Genomic DNA, 25,015 nt, shown 5'->3' with positions numbered 1-25,015 from the left:
CCGGGTGGTTTAGGCTTCTTCCTTAAGTGTCATCAGATGAGAAGTAAGATCTCTTCACTTTTACATTGTAATGACATTTTTCATAGCTTGCCTAAGCAATTCCCTCCATGGGATCTCTGTCAAGGGTCTGCGGTCAGGGAACGTTAGTCCCTGCATGAATTACAGGGAACCATGAAAATCTGTTTACTCTGAATCGGTGAATCCTGGTTTCGCCCAGCAAACGCATATTTCGCTCCAATGGCGGTTTACAGTCTTGCCTTGCCTGTCCTTTTCTAATTGTTTTCATGATGGGAATGCGGGCCTGTCGAGATTCCCGCTTTCTTTTCAGCTGTGGCTGCACCGGTTCTCCGCTCAAACGGGATTAGTGACCAGTGAGATTTGCAGATACTCTCATCCAGCTGTGCCAAGCCATTACTAAATTATACTCTTCCAAAATGGCCATGCCGGCCAGGCTGTCATTAGCTGCGTGGAAGGATATAACCTTCACTGTAATGCCTCAGTGCTCAGGATGGAGGGAATGATGCATCAAACTGGAAATTTGAACCTCAACTTGAGCATCCATCTGCCTTGCCGTAATCCCCCTGGAAATAAATTCTATTGCGTTATATTTATTTTTTTTAGGGGGGTAGCAGGCGTTTAAACTCCAGCTCAAATTAAAGTAATGACGATACGGGAATTCCACATGGACTCTGGGTGGTGTCGAATATTTCTGAGTGTACCGGAGCTCTTCCGGTGTGTACAGCGGTCCGTACGCAAAACATGAAGGAGCAAGTGGTTAATCTAGTGGGACGTTACAAGGACTCGGCCCTGCTCTTGGACCCTTGAGGACATGGTCTCTGGTAAAATATCCAGCTGCGTGACCACACCATGAACATTTGCCGACTCCCTTCGCCCTCTTAAGTTCATGTAAGGTGTGAATGTCCATTCACCATAACTTTAAGGTGATGCCGGATAACCCTTTTCACAGCTGCTCCTGTAATGTAACGTAAATGTATCTCAAACAAAAAAATATTAGGAAGGCGATCAGGAATCGTCGATGTTCGGATAAAGTTTTATGCAGCTACTCGTGTGATGAACGTTGGTTCATGTGGTGGAAAGAAACAAACTGCACTTTAGAATCACACGTCTGCATCTAAGTGTCTCTTCCTGCTAATGTAATGAACCACAGGTCATTTTTATATATAGTCCTTTCATCAACAAATCTTGTGACATTTTAAATGACCTTCCTAAGAGCACACGGAGCATGCGGATGGTATGTCACATAGATATAGACATAGCAGATAGATTCCACTGCACCGAGCTCAAATCAGGAACACTGTAACATTGCATTTGATAAATTACTGTCAAAACACTTATTTCCAGAGACAGCAAAGCTGTACTTTCAACTTTTTGGGTATAGTGCCACAAAAATGATTATCTGCAGTATGTTCAAATAAAGGGTTTGCTCTTATCCAGGAATTGTTTTCCATCTGTTTTCCTTCACAGGAAATGTCCTGATGGCTTCGAGTGTCTGAAAACGGGAAGAAACCCTAATTATGGTTACACCAGTTTTGACAGCTTCGGGTGGGCTTTCCTGGCTCTTTTTCGCCTCATGACGCAGGACTTTTGGGAAAACCTCTATCAGCAGGTAGCTCTGTGTCTCCTCAGATCACCCAAGATTTATCAGCTGAAGGATGGGCAACCCATAAATTATCTGCTAAATTGCTGTTTGTCTAGAGTTATATATGGGTTTAACGATATGTAAAACCACTCAAAACTCTCAGCAAAAACTTGTAAAGGTGACAAATTTAATTAATTAAATGCATAATTAGTAAAAAATTAATCTCCTCAACAGCGGCAACTGCAAAGGGAGCAACTCCTGCAAAATAAATGATCTGCTGAAGTCAATAAGAAGGGATTGATTTAATACGCTGATGTTCTACTTTATATGCAATGTTTCACTGGCTGCCTTTTAACGGAAAGCGTTTCCTCTCAGACTCTCCGGTCTGCAGGAAAGACCTACATGATCTTCTTTGTGCTGGTGATTTTCTTGGGTTCCTTCTACCTTGTGAACCTAATATTGGCTGTGGTGGCCATGGCCTATGAGGAGCAAAATCAGGCCACTATCGCGGAGGCCTGGCAGAAGGAGAGGGAGTTCCAGTTGGCCATGGAGAATCTCCGCAGGGAGCAGCAGGTACGGTGCTATATTCTCCTCACATATTTTCGCAGCCATGCAAATTCCGATTTCAGTGTGATCTCCTCACAGAGTTGATGTTTGTCAAAAACTCTCTTTGCTTCCTTGGGTTAGGGTTAGAATTCCCTTGGATTTCCCTTGGACAGAATGGGCTTTTTTCCAAGTTTTACAAGTTTGCGGAACGTGTCATCATAAACACGGCATCGGTGGTCTTTTCATTTGCGTTCATTTTTCCTCAGGCCATGGCTCACAAAGCGCACGAGACAGACTCGGTGCGATCCCCAGAGTTGTCCCCGTTCACCCTGAAGGACACCAAGGGACGGAAGAAGAGGAAGAAATCCCAAAGGACGCTGTCGGAGGAAACCGAGGAGGATGTAGAAGATAAGGCGTCAAAGGTGGACGTAGATGGTGGCCCCAAGGTAATGGCTATCAGTCAGTGTCTGTCAAAGTGAAATCCTGAGACTGTGCAATTCTCAGCTGGAGGACACATGAGGCCAGCGAACATTTTATGGTAATAAAATATTGATAATTTTGATTTTGTAGACCCTCGAAGGAAATGCACAGAGAAAGGATCCGTAATGATCCAATTATTTTGGTGGACGAACCTAATTTAAGTGTCTTTCTACACTTTATCTTAACATAGCTCCAGAGACGTGCTCAGTCCAAAATCGGTCTATGTAGCCCCATTAAGAAACCGAGGTCCCGCGACCACCTTGATTCCGTCCTGCCCACAGATGCAGCACCTTCTCGTCCGCACTCTGTCATCCCACCCCCTGAGTGCCAGGAGGGGGAGTCAGGTGAGCGTGTTCACCTTCCGCGGAAGAAAGGACTCGGAGGCGGAGATGGCGGACGATGAGTACAGTTTGCACCGGGAAGCCAGCAGCCGGACGGGCTCCTTGGCCGCACCTTGGCCCAAGCGGCGGACAAGCAGCCAGAGCGTGGGGAGCTACTGCTCCCAAGTTTTCAGCCCATCCCTGAACGTCAACGGGAAACTATCCGTGGACCTCAACGGAGTCAGCGGCTTGGCTACGGTCAACTCCCTGCCTCTTCCACCATGTGCAATGGACAAGGTTAAGGAGGAAAGAGTGAGTTCTTGAAATCTGCCAGATCCTAATTTTGGAATTTCGCATTGATTGACTTCGTTGAAACTTCGGTATAATTGTCAGATTTAGGGCTGTTACTGTCACGGGCTGCTTCCGTCCTGCACGCTCAGCCGGGTCTGCATCTGCGATCGCCGTTCTGCTTGGACGGTTTGTCCGTGCCTGTTAGTGTGCGGTTGACAGTTTGGGGGGACTGCAGTCACAGGAAGGATCTGAAGGAGGCCCAGGTGCAGCGGTGTCCTAATGAAGCACTCATAAAACACGTTTGCGGCTCGCTCGTGCGAGAGGCAGACTGTTTGCAGAAAAGCTGCAGCAGTGGCTCGTGGGACTAGATGACTCTATCCGTGACACTGCGTTCGTGGCCTTTCCCGCTGCCAGTTCGCACATGCAAATTTATGAAGCCGTTAGCAGTGTATTCCCCACAGGGCCAACCTGCAAAGCTTTGTTTTCGTGTCCCTTTACGATAGGTAGAGAGTACAAAAAGGATCCAGTGAGTGGATTATGTCCTTTCACAATGGGGTTAATCCAAAACAGACTAAATGACCAGATTAACAAATGTTCCTCCTTTCCTACTGTATGTGGTCAAAACTTTCAAAAACAGTTCTTAATGGTTAAATACATTGTCACCTGATAATCTGCCACAAAAAGGCAGGCGAAGTAGGTGGCATGGTGGCACAGCAAGTAGTGCTGCTGTCTCGCAGCATCCCTGTGGTGTGAGAGGATGTGTGGAGGTTGCATGTTCTCCCTGTGTCTGTGTGGGTTTCCTCTGAGTGCTCTGGTTTCCTCCCAAAGACATGCTCTTCAGGTTTCTCCCCCCTAGTGTGTGTGTGTGTTCCACTGATGTATGGAGGAGTGACCCATTGTAAGTAGTGTAAGTCACCGCAGTGAATAAGGTGTGTGGGCTCATAACACTACATAGAGTTCGTTGGAAGTCGCTTTGGAGAAAAGTGTTTGCTAGATAAGTAAATGTACAATTTGTCTCTATATCAATGGCACTACATCTTTGGTGAAAGCTTTCTTTTCAAGAATTCCAGGGTTGGGTATTTCAAATACACCTTCATGATAAAATTACATTCTCCATGGGCTGGAAGGTCAGCAGACATTGCTCCATGTGATTGGTCTAAAGGAATTTTTTGCTCTACTGTAAATATTTCAAAAATTTGCTTTTACTTATTTTTGCAGTTATCGAGAAGGCCCGTGATGTTGTGCTCGGGTTGTGTATTAATAGCGGACTTTAACGCTGTGATTTGACAGCACTGCGGTCAGCTAAACAGACAATGAATAAGAAAATTACAGCACGTTGAGTTTCGTTAATAAAGCAACACAACAGGTGCCCGATTTTGACTTTAAGCGCCTATTGTGAGAAGACTTGAGGAGGTACTGTGCTTTTGAAGGAGGAGAAATAACTTCAGTTTGATTCCCAAAGCCAGTTTATTGAATACTGTGATATTTCTTTTTCCTTATATAAGCACACATATGAGATTGTCTATTATACTTGGAAATATTCTAGTTCTTGAGCAATAAGATCATGCATGTGTGACAAACAACGGCAATCATGTTTCTCATTATGATGCTACTCCTTGTAAAGACGGCCTTAGAGCCTGATGCTGTCAGATTGTTCTAATCATATGCAATGAGGAAATGATTAAGGCTCATGCTTACATTCTTACCTACATTTTTTACTACATTACTGTATAGGCGTGGTGATTGTGTCCAAAAAGTTTTTTTACATGACTTACTCATGCAGCTTACATACTTATTCACACAATCCTGAGGTTATTCATCTGCTCAGATCAAGTTTCTTTGCGAATGTCAGTGGTTTTCAGCCTTTACGTCACTGAACCATGAGAGGAGAAGAACAACCACAGAAACAGATCAGTTCATGGAGCAGGGCGGTGTGTGTGTGTGTGTGTGTGTGTGTGTGTGTGTGTGTGTGCGTGTTCTTTTTTTCTTCATAAGCCTCTATCTGATGGCCTATGCTGACATGGAGAAAACATTAAATCTGAGGGAGCTGTCATGTACTCTCTGCTGAAGACTAAGTTGTTTACTGTGTCTTTGCAGCACAAGTCCTCCTGGAAGCTCATTTACATTTATTTATTTTACAGATGCTTTTCTCCAAAGCGACTGCCAGTGAACTCTATGTAGTTATGAGCCCACACACCTTATTCACCGCGGTGACTTACACTGCTAGATACACTGCTTACACTGGGTCACTCATCCATACGTCAGTGCAACGCACTCTCTCTGTGTCACTCACACACTATGGGGGAACCTGAACAGCATGTCTTTGGGGTGTGGGAGGAAACCAGAGCACCCAGAGGAAAACCACGCAGACATTGGGAGAGCACGCAAACTCCACACAGACCGAGCAGGGATCAAACCCATGTCCTCTCGTACCACACAGGTGCTGTGAGACAGCAGCGATACTCGCTGTACTACCGTGCCACCCACCACCTCATCTGTGCCACTTCTCATATAGAGGTGAACAGTATACCGTCGTGGCATAGTGCAAATCGCAGCTGGAAAAGACAGTATTCAGATTACAGCAGAATGCCTCTTGGATCACTTTTACTGCATGTTGTCAGCGCAGTGGAGCTGAACGTAATAATATTGGCCTGGATGTAGTAATTTTACTGAGTGATCTTGCTGTTCTGCTTGTGCCTATTTGTTGTGGCTCATCAGGCTATAGTGTAGAGACAAGTGGCTGGACTGAAACAACTAAAACAAGGTTGGCAGCTAAGCTTTAGCTAATCAGGCACTCAATGGATGCCATAAATGAAGACAGTCTTTTGCATAATTTTAAAAGTAGACAATAATATTCCATTGTTTAGTCGATACATTCATTTTGATGCATACCTGTTTTTTTTTCCCCAGTAACTGATCTTTAAATCTCAGCAGGATGACGAAGAAAATATGCCAGTTCAATGATATTTAATGGATGCAGACAATATGTATCTTGATTATAATGCAAATTGGAACTGTGTGATGACTAAGTGTCCTCGTCAGTCTAGAAGCTGGCAATTTCTCCCAGAGAAGGGGGATGCAGAGGCCCCGTTGCCGATGAACGCAACTGAAGGGTGCTGTGCAGTGATGACTGAATAAGGGGTGCGACACAGAGACTTTTCGTTGTCTTGGAAATGCACCCGTGCACCATGGCAACAGCTGTGGAATCGGTGCTGCACCGGCATCTGCTCACATGTGCGAAAGTGGCCTGATTTCCTCTCTCGAGCCAAAATTTAGCGTGGGCGTTGACAAAGTAGCTCTGTGCCAGTCATTCAATTACAGGGGAATGGAATGGCATTCAATTACTGCTTTTCTTAAGGAGGCAAAATACGGGATAATGTGGGACCGCTGCGTAGATGTGGGTGCAGCAGATGCATCCACGGATACAGGACTGCTTCAAAATGCAATTTCTTACATTTGATTAGTGGAAACACAAATAACTTTGGTAATGTGGGATTGTGAATAATCTCAAAAATTTTGCTGAAACATTTCTTTACATGGAAACCTCGCCTCGGTCTTGGTTCGTAATTCCGGAAGATCCAGTATCACAGGCGAGATGGATTAGTTCAGTGGTTGCTTCCTGTCTCATCACTGGGTTTTGAAGTGCTTTTGCTTGCTAGAGATGCTCTCTGGCCTCCAAAGGGAAGCTGAAGCTCACAGACGTTCTCCAGACTCTCATCTCCTTTGTTTGCAGAGACCCAGCTATGACGCAGAGGCCGTTGGGGCACAGTATCCCCGGAGACTCTCCCCTGAGCTCCTGGAAGAGCCCCAGCGTAGAAACAGGGGTCTCAGCATTGTGAGCTTCCTCACCGACGCCATGGAGGGTAAGATCACTGACATTCTGTCTGCTGCTTGATCCCGGTGAGCAGCAGCTCTTAAAATCCACCACACAAGGACCTCACTCCTCTGCCAGCCTCTGTGAATTTTAGATTTTAAAAAAACCAAAAAAACAAATCTGTTGCTCTCATCATACCTAGATGTTCATGTATTCTGTCTATTCCTTATGTCACCATTTTCTTTGGCTCAAACTAGGCATACCCTGGTATTTTTACTCTTGATGAGTAATTAAAAAAAAAAGAAAAAGGAAAGAACAGAATATGCATAGATTTTCTTTGTCATATAGTTGGCATGTACTGCAGCCAGCGCTCCGATTACCCTGTGATTACAGTGCCTCCGCATTGACACCAGGAGGTTGTGCGCTCGGGCACCTGCTGGCAGTAAGTGCTCTGCCCACGGCTGCTGCTGTGTGATGATTGTACCGCGGTATGGGACTGGCTGGGAACGGCATCCCTGGTGCGGCCTGGCATTCAGACCTCCCGGACCATCAGGATCACAGGAGCGCAGCTTGCCATACGTCCGTTGTGCTTTGCCCTCACCGGTTCCCTCCACATCCGCAGCAACATATCAATAGAGAAGCCAAACAATTTGCTGCTGCCATTCTACCGCTTTTTTATTTTTAGGGGCGACCAGTAGTCGGTGACCTACTACTCTTAACCATCCTTCACCCCCTCCAAATAGTCCAAGCATGGAAAGGTCTAGCAGAAAGGCCACTGCACACGACTTTACAAATAAAACGAGCTCAAGAGTAAAGAACTAAATGGATATAAAAATTAAAACTTTAATTCCATGGCTTCCCTTTGTGTTTCTTGAGCTTCACTGAAAATCCTAATCTCCATATTGCGATACGGATGTGAACACCAGAAAAGAAATCATGAATAATGTCTACCAAATTTAATACGAAGAAGAGGAAGTGTGTCCCAGGATGCCCTTTTGCTTGGCACTAGCTGGCCTGTAACAATCCCGTTTTAAAGGGATCGAGAAAAAGACGCGCAGCAGATTTCAGAGCTCAGAAACAGATTATTGGCGGAAACCTCAATTCACCAGGTAGGAACAGAACGCACACTCAGCCGAGAAAGAATAAACAAATCATTTCATAGAAACACATCATTTGGGAGAGCTCACCGTTCAGAAATTAAATTATGGCCGAGTTCAGCGAAGGCGACAGCATCACTTCGGTCGCGTAGAAATGGGTTTCAGATCTAAGCTCAACAGACCGAACGCTGCCATTGTAAAAATTGCCGCAGCGGTGTTTGTTCAGCAGGGGGAGGCTGTAATCGTAGTAAGAACAGGTGTCTTCACTCTGTTTTGCTCGTTTGTTCAGGTGTATAATTAAAAAGAAATGCCCATTTAGATTCACCGGGAATTCCGAGGGCTGAAAAGGTAATTGTTTATTTTCAGGAAAACTGAGTCGAGTCTCAATATTTGCTCGGTGTCGTTTCCAAACTGCTGTTCTTTTCAAGCAGACATGAAACATGCAGCAGCAAAGAGCCAGCCTCTTCGTGCCATCTAGAAATTTCACTGGATCACTTGTTCAAGGAAACAATTGCTGGAAACTTGCTGTGTTTGCACGGGGTTCGGCCATGAGTAGGTTCTCAGAATCAGAGTCGGTCAAATCCCCTCCCTGTGCCACAGGAATAAAGATGCAGAATACCTCCAAACACAGATAGATAGATAGATAGATAGATAGATAGATAGATAGATAGATAGATGAGGTCCCCCCGATGGACTTTGAAAATATCGGGGGACCAGGCGTCCGGAGAGGTTGCTTGAAAATTCAGATGTCCCCATGCCAAGCTTGGTGAACACCTGAAGATCATAGATAGATAGATAGATAGATAGATAGATAGATAGATAGATAGATAGATAGATAGTTTTTCCCTCCTAGGCACGTAAACCAGACTCAACCCTCAGATAACAGGATCTCGTAGCAAATGATCAAACTGCACCTGATGTGTTCTGAATACATTCTGGAGCCCACCGATCCCACATTGGATGTGTGGCTATTGATAATGAAGGAATTAAAGAAAATATGAAATGAAAACATACGCAAAAATATTTTTTGTCACAGAATATGTCAGTTATTTTGTATTTTAATTAATTTTATCTGGTATACGTTTTGTCTGAGAAAGTAATAGAATTTTGTCCCAGGCCTGATGGGATGAATCACAGCCCATGCTTTCATGGTGGTTCTTGGGCATCGCCTCCCATGAACCTTGTACTGATCCTTTGTGGTCCAACCCACAGAGCTAGAAGATTCGCGGCAGAAATGCCACCCCTGCTGGCATGCTTTCGCCCAGCAGTACCTGATCTGGGACTGCTGCCCAGCCTGGCTACGCCTCAAGGAGTGGGTCAAGTTCGTGGTGATGGACCCCTTCATGGACCTGGCCATTACTGTGTGCATCGTGCTCAACACACTCTTCATGGCCCTCGAGCACTACCCCATGACAGATGACTTCAACAGGATGCTCTCTGTGGGCAACCTGGTAAGAGCATGTTATACAATAACAGAGGTTGATCCTAACAAGCCTAGGTTGGTTCGTAACTAGTTATATTTACTCTGCTACTTACATCGATTTCTAGAGAAATTGAACTTTTCACACTTATCTTTGGTATTGTCACTTTTTCCTTTCCCTCGAGCAAAACACATACTTTTACACTGTTACATTTCTCTAACCACCATCTCACTACTTCTAAACCTGCATTTAATTTTTTAACTTTCTCCCCTTAAAATTAATCAAATCATGTCCACACTTTGTCACTCTCAGTTCTCCTTTAGAATAATCAAGCATTTTTCATAGTGAAACTACGGTAACTCCTCCTCACTGTCAGGGTTCTCCTGTGGATTTACATGTACATGTGTTCATGTAAGCCAAGTCATATTTTTGAATTTTAATTTCTGTATGTTTTGCATGTTTACATTTACATTTCTACATTTATCAGACTTTTCCCCCCCATGAACCAATGTTCATCACACAAGAAGCTACATCAACCTTTATCCAAATATCGACGATTCCTGATCACCTTCCTTGTATTTTTTTTGGACATACATATAAACATTTACATTACATTACAGGAGAAGTTGCATAAAGGATTGATCTGGGCATCATCTTAAAGTTACAGTGCATGAACATTTAGACCTTACATGAACTTAAGAGATGATGGGCGAAGTGAGTCTGTAAGAGATGAGTTTTCAGCCCCTTTGTAAATGTGGACGGAGATTCAGCAGTTCTGAGTGAGAGGGGGAGGTCGTTCCGCCAAAACGGATCCAGAACCGAAACCTTTGTGCTTTAGCTTTCATATGTGGGACCACCAAGCGGGCAGAAGCAGATGAGTGAAGCAGTCTGGTTGGGGTGTAGCGGTTGATCAAGACTTTTAGATAGCTAGGAGAAGTTCTATTGATGCATTTGTAGGCACTAACCAGGGTCTTGATCTTGATGAAGAATCCTTTGAACCATCTTCGTTACTTCACTCTTGGGCATATATGTATGTCACATCATATTTATGTGCGCAAGCGTTCGCCGGTGCCCGACGATATGGCAAAGCACAGAGATCTGGAGAGTTCGCTTTGTGTTGCCACCTCGTCCATCACCCTGACACTGAGAGTCTTGCTCACGAGAAGCAGTGCCAAGTCTCACTTTGACATCTTGATGTTATCTGCAAAATAAAGCATCTATCAGATAAATTACTTTTTTGCTTTAATTATGATGTCATTAGATTCAAGCAATTAATGTAATTAAACATGAAAATCATTCTTCAGCTTAATTATTTGAGATCCACTATCTGTTCACTATGAGGCCCTGAAAGAAGTTCATAAAAAGAGGATGTCCGTCCAGTAATAAATGCAGCCGGTGTTTTAATGGTAAATTATGTAGAGGGATGCAGCGCTGAACAATCATCTTCTTGGATGCCATCAAGCCTGCCAGCCAGAATCGTGATGACTTTAATCAAGGGGGTGCACATGATGCTTCATCTGCTTTAGACAGAATGAATTTCCTCTGCCGTACCACTGCTGTGGCCTCTTTCATTGCTGGACCTGCTTTATCTGGTGTAGAAAGTGAGCTGCTGTTCTTGGCAGCAGTTGTTTCGCGACATCCTAGAGATCTCAGGTGGTCCTCAACCTTCAGCACAAGGCAGATGATTGCAGTGTTGTCTGGATCTCTGCATGTCTGATGGAACACATGAGTGTGTGATTCCACGTTTGGTCCTTGGCACCTCCGACACGGACATATAAAACGTTGTCAAAGTGATGTATCCTTTGTGGTTCAAGTGCTGGGGGGACAAAGATGTTCAAGATTTCAGGGGTACGGCGCAGCCCCGGAGGCTCCAGCGTGGAACATCACTGTCAACCCAAGAGTGTTAGTCCTTACCAAATTCACACTGACCAAAGCAACAACATAACTCAACCTATGCTGTTATTCTGGCACGACTCCTAAGCAACATGTGCCTTCGACACTTTTGAGAATTACACATCTCAGGTATGATTCAAAATATGTACACATGCTAAAAAGCCTAAATGAACCCCAAGTATCCCAGGTTCTGTTTAACTGATCTTCATCTATTGACGTTCATCATATGGTACTGAACTAACGTCCACTTTTGTTTGTTTTGTCTGTTCTCTTTACTCAAAATTATCACTTTGTCTTTAGCAGCATAGCTATTTAGTCTAAAGCAGTGTAGCTATTTCCATACATTGAGACAACAATAGTGGTCTGCCAGCAATGGCTGGAAGAGTCATCATCAGTTGCAGAGTCTAAATCTAATTGTCTGTATTTGTAAACCCAAGGAACTGGATAGGGTTACTCATTTTGTCAATTAAAGGGAATTAAATACAGCGTTATGGGAATTCAACAGACCGAAATAAACCTTGGTCAGAAAGATCAAGACATTTTAAATTGTGGAACGCAACAAACTTATTTAGTATCTATACACACACACACACATTTTCAGAACCGCTTGTCCCATACGGGGGCACGGGGAACCGGAGCCTACCCGGCAACACAGGGCGTAAGGCCGGAGGGGGAGGGGACACACCCAGGACGGGACGCCAGTCCGTCGCAAGGTACCCCAAGCGGGACTCGAACCCCAGACCCACCGGACAGCAGGACTGCGGCCCAACCCACTGCGCCACCGCACCTTAGTATCTATAATTATTGTATATTTCAGGAAACAAGAAATTATCCACTTGAGAAGAGGTGAACTTCTGGAAAAACTTATCATGCTTCTACTTAGTGTTTGGTCCTTAAAGGGTGTTTGGAGGGTGTTTTGTATATATATAAAATTATAATATATATATATAATTATACAGAACATATACAGAGAAGCATGCTCCTTGACTTACGATGGTTTGACTTACGATTTTTTGACTTTACGATGGTGAGCTGGAGATCGACATTCAGTAGAAACTATACTTCGAATTTTGAATTTTAGTTTTTTCCCGGGCAACCGATACACGGAGAGATACTCTCTCATGATGCTGGGCAGCGACAGCTATCCGTATCTCCCAGTCTGTCACGCAGAGGTGTGTTTTAGGTGTATTAAATGCATTTTCTACTTACGATATTTTCAGTTTTGCAATGGGTTTATCAGAACGTAACCCCATTGTAAGTCGGGGACCACCTGTATTTATAAAATGAAATTTCGGCTCTTGTAAATGCTAGAAAACCCAATGAAATTAAACATGTCTTTTATGTTTAAGAAAGGGACATACTTAATAACTGTGGATTGAAAATATGAATTAAAGATGGGCAAGACTGGGGAAAATCGCGGAACATAAATGATCTTAGTTCTTTAGAACAGGCTTCTGTAAATGACACTTCTACTGGAGTTACAGTATTTTTTAAAACTGATCAATCAGAACAGGGGTTCTTAACCTTGGGACCCCGGGATAAATTTTACATCTTTATTTTCGCTAACCTCTAAGCAAAATTTCGAATTTCCCTCAGTTATGAATGTAGGCAATATTAAAATTTTGATAACTGTATTTCAGTATAATAGCTTTCTTTTGTACACACATTGTTTGAACTGCTAGTCCCATACAGGGTCACGGGGAGCCGGAGCCTAACCTGGCAGCACAGGGCGTAGGGCTGGAGGGGACACACCCCGGACGGGACGCCAGTCCATCGCAAGGCACCCCAAGCAGGACTTGAACCCCAGACCCACTAGAGAGCAGGACCCGGTCCAACCCACTGCACCACTGCACCACCACACTACCACACCCCCCTCTTTGTAGTCCTCAGTATTTCATTTCATGCATTTAAATCATGTTATTCTAAGAAGGGCTCCACAGGTGTCTTCATACTGCCAAAGGGGTCCATGGCATAAAGCAGAAGAAACCCTCAGTTAGAACCCCGCAATAAGAAGTATTAAGCGGGCTTTAAATGATGAACCAACTCTTATTAAATTAAATTTACCCGAGAGTTTTTTTCAGTGCTTTGTGCTATCGCTGAACTTCTTCCATTTTCATTCTGTTGTTGAACATTTTTGAATGTTCGAGTTTGCGGCAGCGCTGAGTTTACCATGTAGATGTCTTATTGCCAATTTTCCTATTAAAGTCCATTAGGATTCATCATGATCTGCTAGAGGTACAAACCTTCAAAGCACCGAAGCAAAAGGAGATGCTAAATGAACCCAGGCCTCCTGGTCTGTACAATGTCGGCTAGATGACGTTGCAGGGTAGACTGCTTCCTCGTGGGCTCTCGCGCTGCCCGGTAACGAACGTCTCCGCCGTGCGTGTTCGTCACGTATCTCGTGTCACATCGGGGTGCGTGTGTCACGGCAACAAGAAGCAGCGGCTCACTGCCGGGCCTGGATTCCGTCTGCCATTTGAGCCCCCCATCCCCCACCCCGCAGGTCGCATCATTCTCACTGTCACGAAAATGTAAATTACATACTGCTGCTTGCTAATTCACAGCAGTGCGGAGAGGCAAAGATGGCAATCGCAGCCACACCAAAGCAACAGATATACAAATATACATTTACAATTATGCACACATTTAGCAGATGCTTTTCTTCGAAGCGACGTACATCGACGAGAACGATACAAAAAGTGCAGCACATCAACAGAAGAAGGGATTTGGATGTAGACACATCATTCTAGGGTACAGCCAATTTGTTACAGACCTCTGTATGAACCAATATATATTCCATGTGTAGCTGCATACAGGGTTTTTTCAATTAATTATTAAATACATAACATTGTAATATATCTGATGTGGCTATATATGTATAAAGAAATAAAATAAACATAAACTATGTATAACATAGTAATATATGTATATATAAATGAAATAAATATGTGAAATATGGAGAATATAGTAATATATCTTTTGTAGCAATGTACAGCATATGTATATATAAATAAAATACACATAGTCAATATGTATAACATTACAATATATCTGAAAACATATCCTACGTTCTCCTTGGGTGGAAAGAGACATAATTTCAGATGTATTCATTAACAGACACACATCACTGGCCCGCAGAGCGCAGTTACTGTTCCTGGTAACGCTGGGGTTCGTCGGAAGAACACGGAACACATTTTTTTCCGCTCTCCTAACACCTGACGTGTTTCTCTTCGCTTATGTAACTTGCCGGCGAGGTGCGTTCTGTCAAGTAGCCACAGGAAACAAGCGGCATCTGTGACACTTAATCAGCGCAATTCCGCTCCCACGGCACTTACAGAGTCATTAAAACTGAGTGCCGCGCTGAAAGGTATGATGTTTTTTCTCTCTTTTCGTCTCGCTAGGTTTTCACAGGGATCTTTACAGCTGAGATGGTCCTCAAGATCATGGCCTTGGACCCGTACTATTACTTCCAGCAGGGCTGGAATATCTTTGACAGCATCATCGTGTGCCTCAGCCTGATGGAGCTCGGCCTCTCCAATGTTGAGGGACTGTCGGTGCTGCGGTCCTTCAGACTGGTAATCTCATCCAGGCGCCCTGATTATTCATGAGCAACGCTTCCATTAAATGCAGTTACACGCTGCTCCGTGTTCGACATTTCGACACCCCGTTGAATCATAATCTTACCTACATCACAGCTGTCAAATAATACATATGAAACAAGGCATTAAAGGATTTTTATTGAAAAATACTACGCATTTTGGAAATGGAAAACAACTACACAAGCAGGGCCATGGACCATGTCGGTCCATTAAGGTACACTGTACTGCAAACTAGTAAAAACTCGTTTCTCTTCATCATACATTTATTGGCTTTATTTTTTCTTCTCCTTCAACATGACGTTAGCAGTAATTCTTCCTGGCCTCTGTAGATGTTGCATCAAATAATGTCAATTAATAGGAAGGCGCTCATGGTTGACACATCTGCATTCCGAATTTGGAAACGCCACCTTGCTCCACAGAATACTTGGGACCGTTTTAAGCACGACCGTCTCTTCCACACGAAGAGCAACGGAGTACATCTAGACTTCATGGCTCAATTTGTTTTTCAGCTGAGGGTCTTCAAACTGGCAAAATCTTGGCCCACCTTGAACACGCTGATCAAGATCATCGGGAACTCCGTGGGCGCCCTGGGAAACCTGACCCTGGTGCTAGCCATCATTGTCTTCATCTTCGCCGTGGTGGGCATGCAGCTCTTCGGAAAGAACTACCAGGACTGCGTGTGCAAAATCTCTAAGGACTGCTCTCTGCCCCGCTGGCACATGACTGACTTTTTCCACTCCTTCCTCATTGTCTTTCGTGTGCTCTGCGGCGAGTGGATCGAGACCATGTGGGACTGCATGGAGGTGGCAGGTCAGCCACTCTGCATCTTGGTCTTCATGCTGGTCATGGTGATCGGGAACCTAGTGGTGAGTACCTTGTTCATTGCTCGTGTGGATTCCACAACTATGATTAATTTCACAAGAGATCAGTAACCGTGTACCCACAGAGATGTGAGCATGGACCTCAGGTTTGGAGTTCTGCATAATATGACAATCTGTTTACGATTTCACTTTTGCTCTGGGATTCTCGACGTTGACAGACACTGAGACACTTCCAACAATTGAAATATTGACAGCCTTTAGATTCCTTGCTCATCATGTCTGAGCATTTTGCATTCATTCATTTACCTGATACCTGACACTCCAAAGCATTAAGGCGACTTACAACATTAAGATGCTTACAATTCTTTATCCATTTATACAGCTGGAGCAATTTAGCGTCAGTACGTTGCTCAAGGGTCCTGCAGCCAGAGGTGGAATTCAGACCTGTGACCTTTTGGGTCCAAAGACAGCAGTGTGAAACACTACACTACCAGCTGCCCATATAGGAAAAAATAGGTTCACCTGTGTATGTGCACACAGGACCGATCCTCATGAGCTGAAAGTACAGATGCTCCTCTACTTACGATGGTTCGACTTACGATTTTTCGAAGTTGCGATGGTACAATAGCGATACGCATTCGGTAGAATCCGGACTTCATATTTTGAATTTCGATCCGTTCCCGCACTTGTGATATGCGGTACGATACTCTCTCTCGATGTTGGGTGATGGCATTGAGGTGCAGGATCCAGTCAACCACGCTCGTAGTCTCTGTAGCGATCACACCAACGAGTGTCAACAAGCGATACTCTGTTGAAAGAATTTTTTATCTTGCGTTTTTGTATCCCATGTCTACTAAATGCCCATGTGTGTCTCCTGCTTAAATTTGCCCAACTGTAGACTATGGTAAGTGTTCTGAGCACGTTTAAGGTAGGCTAGTCCAGGCTATGATCTTCGGTAGGTGCGGTACTGTATTCTTTTTCCACTTACGATGGGTTTATCGGGACGCAACCCCATCGTTAGTCGAGGAGCATCTGTATCCTAAAATTTTTCCATATATATAGAGTATTAAAGAGTGTCAGAGCCTTGTTGTCTTTGAGTCTTTTTTAACTGAGGTGTGCTGTAGTCATCACCACTTTAGTAACACAGGTCACTTACAATTTTGCGCAAAGAAACGATGAGAAAAGGCGGAAACATTGCCCAGATGCTGCTCTGATTCCCAGCTGTGAGTTTATCTAATGAGTGAGGATAGAAGAGCAGGATTTGTCTGCTTCTTTCAAGAGGTTGAACTATGAACTCTGCGAATGCTGAATTTGAGAGGGAAAAAAAATCAGACCTGTCCGATCACATCTCTCAGCCAAGATGCAAAACTGCGTCACTCTCTGCTTTCCTCCCCAAGGCTGTTTGTGAACCCTCTGGGTCAGTGACTCGGTGCCTCTTCATGTGACTTCATCATCATTTTGTTATCAACTCGCTTTGGTTAACCGCAGATTTGGATGCTTGGAGTAACTGCGACTGGCAAATTGTCTTCGTTTACAAATGAAAACGATACCGCTTTTAGCGTGTCTTATTCAGCAGAGTTGGTCCGGCCTGCACTCTGCCAAGCCGTGCCGATGATAATGAAATGTGGCTGTGGAAGGATGATATAGATGATAATTCTTTGCAGAGAGTTTTTGTCATTGATTTTCCCGTAGAGGCAAAATCGACAATAAATTAGTGGACTCATTTTCAGGTCGTTGTCTATTGAGTTAAGTAATATTCTTAATTATTAATGTCTTCTAATGTGTTTTGAAGTGCATGATTTCATTATAGACATTTCAGCCAATAAACACTTCACGCAAAGCACAGTTGCCGAGCTCCAGGGCTCTGTTGTAAGGCTCATCTGCAACTTTTTACTCACAGGTCCAGTTACTTAACCACAACAATAACTCCTGACTTGTACTGAAAATAAGTGAGAGCATAAAAGGCACTCGGTTTTTATTATAAACGGTTAATAAAGAGAACAATTTCTTCCCTCTTCTGCAGAGATTAAAGAATATTATGGCAGGATGAGATGAGTTTTTCTATCTATCTATCTATCTATCTATCTATCTATCTATCTATCTATCTATGTTGGGTTATTTATGCTGGGTCCTCAGTGCTTCTGCTCTGATGTTCATCTTTATGCCCCATTACATTTACATTTACACGTATTCATTTATCAGACTCTTTTCTCCAAAGCGACAAACATCTCATAGAAAATACAATGTGTTCATACATTACGAGGAAGAGACACTTAGATGCAGACGTGTGATTCTTAAGTGCAGTTTGTTTCTTTCCACCATATGAACTAATGTCCATCACACGAGTTGCTCCATAAAACTTTACTCGAATATCAATGATTCCTGATCACCTTCCGAGTCATATATATATATATATATATATATATATATAAACATTTCAGGAATAACTGTGTAAAAGATTGATCCGGAAACGATGTTAAAATTATAGTGCATAGTGCATTATCTTTGAAAAATTCAAATATTTGCCCATACAATCTAATTGCAATAACCATATAGAATGACTTGTGGTTGAGTTCAGAAATGTTACTTGTAGATATAGTTCCATGGCTCTCTAACTGACCATTGTATTATTTGAAATTAACTTAAAGTTGCACCTCTCTTTGTACATCTTACAAATCACAGTTACATTTATATGGCAATTTTTAATTATCTGCAATTATCTTTTCAAGAGACCATCAGTGTCATCTTTACGCTACACTACAATTGTTCTATGTATCTGAAAATCAGATGCACTAACAGCATCTTGTTTATCTTTCTTGTTTTTTTTTTTTTTTGGTTGGGGGGGGGGAATCACAGGACTGTACAACTATTTTCTCTATGGATGCAGATATAGTGGATCCTAAATTCAATCCCTGGAAGGATTAAGACATAAACAGAGAATATTTTGCAGTATCATACTATAATCAACATATTGTATAAGGACAAAAGAGATGTTCTGTGTTGACCACATTGCAGTGAAACCTGCCTCAACCAACTGTGGTCCTATATTTTTTTTTTCCCAAATGTGAGGCCACACAAGTAATCCCAAATGTAGACCAAGTAATTTTTATGGAGATGGGAATTACTGGGCTGTGACTTGGGCAGGTCGCTTGTGGCCACAGATACTAAGCAGAGTAATACTTGGAGTTATAAGACCCTGTTGACATTCTGATTATTTTCAATCTTTGCGTTTTTTTGTAACTGTCTTCTGATATGGAAAAGAGCAGATAGTTGCGTTTATTTTTCTTTCTTTGTGCTGAAGAGCACTGCTTATACACACACCACTATCATGTATTTCATATCCTGATGTGAATAAGTACAAAAAGGCTATAATACTGAAACTCCTAGAATAAGTACATAGCGTTCAGTGGAAGTTGCTTTGGAAAAAAGCTTCTGCTAAATATGTAAATGTAGGAGTTTGTACACACTGTTTTTGCCATTGTTAATTTCTTTTAATTTTATTTTTATGAAATTATCACTTAATTATTGCCAAACGTCTTCATATCCCCAGCAATTACAGCATAATACCTTTGTCTGAAGAGTTTCAGGGAGTTTCAGTTTTGTCTACAAATTCCAGAGGATCTCAGACTGAACCCCCCCCACCACCACCACCACCACCACCCAAGCTATTTCAAATTTGCTTGTCTTTAGAAATGTGACTCTGTTTAGTCTCATCCCCTGGTATTATAGCAGCTCCAGATTGGTGGTTCACTGGCGAAGGAGAGCGTGGGGATGTAGAGCTGCGATTACCCTCAATTTTACATCCTATTCACATGTTCCGCTGCCAGGGCAAATGCACACAGCAGAACTAATTTTTAGTTAGTTTTGCTCTGATGTTGACCTCAGTTGGTATTTCGACATTTTTATTCCCCATACGTTGTTGTTTCTTTTGACATACGTTGTTTATGGAATGAAAACCTAAAGAAATACCCTGTTCCGTGATTACTTGCCATGGAGCTAAAGTTTGACCCAGTGTCTTAGGATTTCTTTTGTGTTTCAGGGTCGGATGATGAATCGGTTTTGCAGTTACGGATCTTGAACTTTGAGCGGAAAATTACTCTTCGTGTGCGGGGTTCCGGTCCTAATATGAGAGTCTTGCTCTGAGTCTTCGTCGCGTCCTTCCTGCAAAGTCCCAGACTGAGACGTATATACGGCTCGGTCCTCGGGGCGTCGTTTCATCACGCTAATTGAAAACCTGCTGTGGGTGGTCACGAGCCGTTAAACGCGATTCTCTCTCTAAGCAGCAGTCTCGCCCGGCCTCCCGGGAGAACGAGTGCCCCCGTTCCCGCTGTCCGCTGCCAAAGACTCCGATTTACATGCCGATTGTGGTCCGCGCAGGAGCCCTGTGTTCGCACAAGCTCAATATTGATTTAGCAAGTCATAGTAACACATCGCAGAGCTCCATTGCCTCCCAACACCGACATCACAGAGGAGAAACATTTCCAATTAATTTTTCTGCTCTATCAGGTCAAAGCGCTCGCTGTTTAGCTGTTAAGGATATTTCTGCTAAAAAAAGAAAAAAAAAAAACGTATTTGACCTCTTTAAGAGCTATTCATTACCGTGTCCTAAAAAAAAAAAAAAAAAAACTCAACAGCTATAGCGCTCACCTTGAAATAGTAAAATACTAAGAGTGAAAAGAAGGGATTATTGTGGGAACGGCTTCGGTTCACATGAAAGGCCCCAGGACTTTCTCCGCTGCCAGTTCACTGACACCGGAAGGGCCGCAACGGACGCCAGTCACTCGGTGGATAAAACGAACATATTGATCCTCGGCCGGCAGCGGTCGTACCGCGCTGGCGGCCTTCCAGCCGAGCAGGGTGGAGACGGGCTTATGTGGCAGCTGTGCCCGCCGGCTAGGCTGTAACCCACGGCCAGAGAAATCTGGGCCGGGATTTGGATTATCCTCTAGGAATCAATTGGAACGCAGTGGCCAGTGCTATGACAAAAAAAGTAAAAAAAGAAATGTTATATCCAGGTTCCTAAATCCAGATGTAAAAATATGGATGTGTAAACAGATAACAGAATTGTAGAAATAATGCCATGGTCACATCAAGGTTTTACTTGTATTGTAAGTTTTCTCCTTGAGTTTTTGGTAAATTAGTCTACCAGTTTGTTGCCTTTGTTATTTTGTTAGTACCAACATGATCTTCTACCCTTTTATGGGGAAAGTGGATGGATTTTAGTCATTATTAATAATTTTTTATTATTAAAAAAATTTAAATTATTTGTTAATAAATATCAATATTTTTATTCAAAGCCGAACAAGCCGAACGAGTTCTAACACAGTTTTTTTTTTTTGGTAAAATATCCTTTAGTTTCTTTTTTACTGTTGAATCCAATAAAAAAATCAACATTCGTACAAAGCATTTCAGTGTATTACGTCTGTGGCTGAAAATAGAATTCAGTTGGTTTTGTACGTTCAGAATGCAAACTTACTGCTGGAGATGTTAAGTTAAAATATTGATATTTTGAGCAGAAAATTATTTTGGCTTAGAGGGAGGAACATGTTCAATATGATGAATGGTCATACTGGCGGGTGCATGGATGCCTGGACATGGAGAATATTACCCTACAACAAACACTGTGTTTAATGTCACGTGTGGGTGGCACATTGAGTAGCGCTGCTGTCTCACAGCGCCTGGGTGGTACGAGAGGACATGGGTTTGATCCCTGTTCAGTCTGTGTGGGTTTCCTCTAGGTGCTCTGGTTTCCTCGCACACTCCAAAGACATGCTGTTCAGGTTCCCCCATAGCGTGTGAGTGACAGAGAGAGTGTGTGTGTGTGTTCCACTGATGTATGGATGAGTGACCCAGTGTAAGTAGTGTATCTAGCAGTGTAAGTCACCGCGGTGAATAAGGTGTGTGGGCTCATAACACTACATAGAGTTCACTGGCAGTCGCTTTGGAGAGAAGCATCTGTTAAATATGTAAATACATGTCACTAGAAACTAATTTTCAGACCATCGAAATCTTTTCTGCGGCACTGAAACTAGGTAGCACTGTGTCAATGTCCTCACACACATTTCTTACATCAGCAGAGATGGACTCACAGCCCCACAGGATGATCTCAGTATCGCTTTCGAGCTGCAGAAAGCTGAGGAACATCACTGCCTGTTTTCCCTCCTCTGTTTTCCGTGACTCATAGATCTGTCATCACAAGCATCTTAACAATTCTTAAGTCTCGCAATGCACTACTGCAGATTTTAATTGTCCGCATCAGTCATCACAGTTTTCGCACAGTCACAGTAGCTCCGAGACATTTGCTTTGTTCAATGGTTCTTTATGTCAGAAGATGTTAATAATAAAATACATTATAAGGCTAATTAATATCTGCACAGAGCCAAAACATATTCATTAAGAGTCCTCTGTAAGCTTGGTAGTGTAGTTTAGCAAAATAAACAACTAGGGGCATTCCGGTTAAAGCCAAAACAACAGCAAAGCACATTTCAATTTTTAGGTAGTACAAAATGCGACTTCCTTTAGCTTCAAGGACACCACTCTAACACCACTGTTAAAGTTAAGGCTACATCATTAGGTGCAGATGCCCATAACATTTTGCATGCATGAATTGCTCAAGAGCTGCTTATCCCATGATTGGGCTCTGGGTCAAAGGATGGTCAGAATGTTCAACTTCCATGAATCATACAACAGCTACTTATCCCATCATTGGGCTCTGGGTCAAAGGATGGTCAGAATGTTCAACTTCCATGATCATAGAACTGCTACTTTTCCCATCACTGGGCTCTGGGTCAAAGGATGGTCAGAATGTTCAACTTCCATGAATCATACAACAGCTATTTATCCCATGGTTGAGCCCCGGGTCAAAGGATGGTCAGAATGTTCAACTTCCATGAATCACACAACAGCTACTTATCCCATCATTGGGCTCTGGGTCAAAGGATGGTCAGAATGTTCAACTTCCATGAATCATACAACAGCTACTTATCCCATGGTTGAGCCCCGGGTCAAAGGATGGTCAGAATGTTCAACTTCCATGAATCATACAACAGCTACTTATCCCATGGTTGAGCCCCGGGCCAAAGGAGCCATGGATTATACTAGCTATTTAGGTGTAATCAAGTCAAAAGCAACCAACCAACGTCAACATCCGCTTCTCCCGAGAAGGGTTACGGAAAGCCAAAGCCTCTCCCGGAAACACAGGGTGCAAGGCTAAAGGAGGAAAACATCCTGGGAGGGAAGCCAGTCCATCACAAGGCACCCCAAGCAAAACTCGAACCCCAGACCTGCCACACAAAGGGGCACCAACCAAACCCACTGTGCCACCACACCTTCCTGAGTCAAGTAAAAAAAATAAGAGCAGAAATATCACCATTTTCATGGCTGTAACATACAGAATCAAATATTACAGTAAAGTTCCACACCAAGACTGTGAGCAAAGAACAGTAGCTGTGGAATAAGATCATTAACTTGGAAGTCAGGTCTTCTGTTACTGAGTTAGTAGGATGATTGCTGTGGAAGCAGGCCTGTAATGTCTCTTATAACACTGCCAGTACAATGCCGGTAGAATTAACCTCTCTTATAAAAAATACAATAAACGCTGCTATGGATTGTCTTCGTACAAAGAGTATAACTGGAGCTTTTTTACTTTGGTATGTGTGAATTTATATTTACCGAAATGTGAGTGTTATTTTTATGATTTAGTTTAGATTTATTCATTTAGCTGACAGTTTTCTCCAAAGCAACTTACAATGTTAATCTACGCACAATTATTTACCCATGTATACACCTGGGTAATTTTGCTGGAGCAGTTCAGGGTAAGTACCTTGCTCAAGGGTACTAAAGCTGGGATTTGGGTTCAAAGGCAGCAGCTCTGACCAATATGCTACCAGCTGCCCCATATAGTTGTCATAAATAAATGAAATAAATACAATTCAAACTAGCTTGATACATGAGTGTACTTTCATAGGTGTCAAAAATGATAATTGAACGTATTTCCACGTGATTCGGGCACAGCAATCCGGAACAACAGTTCTCCGGGCAAGGGGAAAACATGTTGCATCATGGAATGTAGATGGCAGTTGAGGACAGTAGCTCTTTTAATGGATTAAATGGATCCAGCATTTGTTGCAAAAGAGTGTGTTTTCACAGGGTACTCCAGAGTCTCTTTCTGGGTGGTTTGTTCATGGTCTCTCTCCATCTCACCAACACAGGTTCTGAACCTCTTCCTGGCCCTCCTGCTGAGCTCCTTTAGCTCAGACAACCTGTCAGCTCCCGACGAAGACGGCGAGATGAACAACCTTCAGATAGCCATCGCCCGCATCCAGTATGGCCTCGCGTGGCTCAAGAAGGCCCTCTGTGACCTTTTCAACGGCAGCCTGAAGAGGCGGCGCCAGAAGGCCATGGAGGCGCGAGCCTCGTTCCGCATGACACGCGTGGGGAACCACGTGGAGGCCAATGGCACCGTGCCGGGCATGGGGCGGCCCGAGGAGCGCTACATCATCCCTGACGGTGACAGCTACATGACCAACCCCAACCTCACCATCAATGTCCCCATTGCTCCAGGGGAGTCCGACGTGGAGTTTCCTGAGGATGAGGAGGACACCGAATCTTCGGAGGACGAGGAAACTAAACAGGTTTGGGATTTCCTACTTCCCTCGTATTGCATCATATGTGAGATTTCAGATTTACTCAAGTCTTCTATGAGAAATACTCTACTGGCAAGTATTGGAAAACTTATGTTATTATTAGTGTTGCTAAGGTCTTTACACGACTCATTCGGCACTGATTACCCTCTCGGAAGCTATTGCTTTTTTCAGTTCAAAGCAAAAACTACACATTTGATGAGAACCTGTGCACCTGCCAGACTCACATCTGAGGGAATAAGCAGAGTGCAAGCGAAGTTAGAGCCTTGGGAAAATTTTGGATTGTAGTTCCTGGCCATCCAATAGGAAAAAGAGGTGGAGCCAAAGCGAAAGCCGTGATTGGCTGCTGACTGTGTCACTTAAGCAAGATAGTGGCGCTGCTTCAGTTGGGTGCTGGATTACAGCTGGGTTGGTGGATCCAGGCGGATGCTTTCCGGATGTGTAATCTGATAATCTGAAAAGCAGATGAGTGGGTCCTTCATGACAGAGAG

At 43.4% G+C, this 25,015-nt stretch overlaps 1 protein-coding gene across 1 annotated transcript in view; it reads left to right on the top strand.

The window, feature by feature from the left end:
* The window catches only part of LOC108927986 (sodium channel protein type 4 subunit alpha-like), a 110,320-nt gene that overhangs the window by 50,522 nt on the left and 34,783 nt on the right, over positions 1 to 25,015 (top strand). The window contains exons 9-17 of the mRNA XM_029253514.1: positions 1,486 to 1,627; positions 1,976 to 2,173; positions 2,413 to 2,592; positions 2,908 to 3,258; positions 6,971 to 7,100; positions 9,361 to 9,599; positions 14,864 to 15,037; positions 15,571 to 15,927; positions 24,093 to 24,515. Coding sequence (XP_029109347.1) covers positions 1,486 to 1,627; positions 1,976 to 2,173; positions 2,413 to 2,592; positions 2,908 to 3,258; positions 6,971 to 7,100; positions 9,361 to 9,599; positions 14,864 to 15,037; positions 15,571 to 15,927; positions 24,093 to 24,515 — 2,194 coding nt within the window. The remainder of the gene's footprint in view (positions 1 to 1,485; positions 1,628 to 1,975; positions 2,174 to 2,412; positions 2,593 to 2,907; positions 3,259 to 6,970; positions 7,101 to 9,360; positions 9,600 to 14,863; positions 15,038 to 15,570; positions 15,928 to 24,092; positions 24,516 to 25,015) is intronic.

The sequence above is a fragment of the Scleropages formosus genome, chromosome 7, assembly GCF_900964775.1.
Source record: "Scleropages formosus chromosome 7, fSclFor1.1, whole genome shotgun sequence".
In the NCBI taxonomy this organism is placed as follows: domain Eukaryota; kingdom Metazoa; phylum Chordata; class Actinopteri; order Osteoglossiformes; family Osteoglossidae; genus Scleropages; species Scleropages formosus.
The sequence above is the reverse complement of the archived record's forward strand: the minus strand, read 5'-3'. Positions and strand labels throughout refer to the sequence as shown.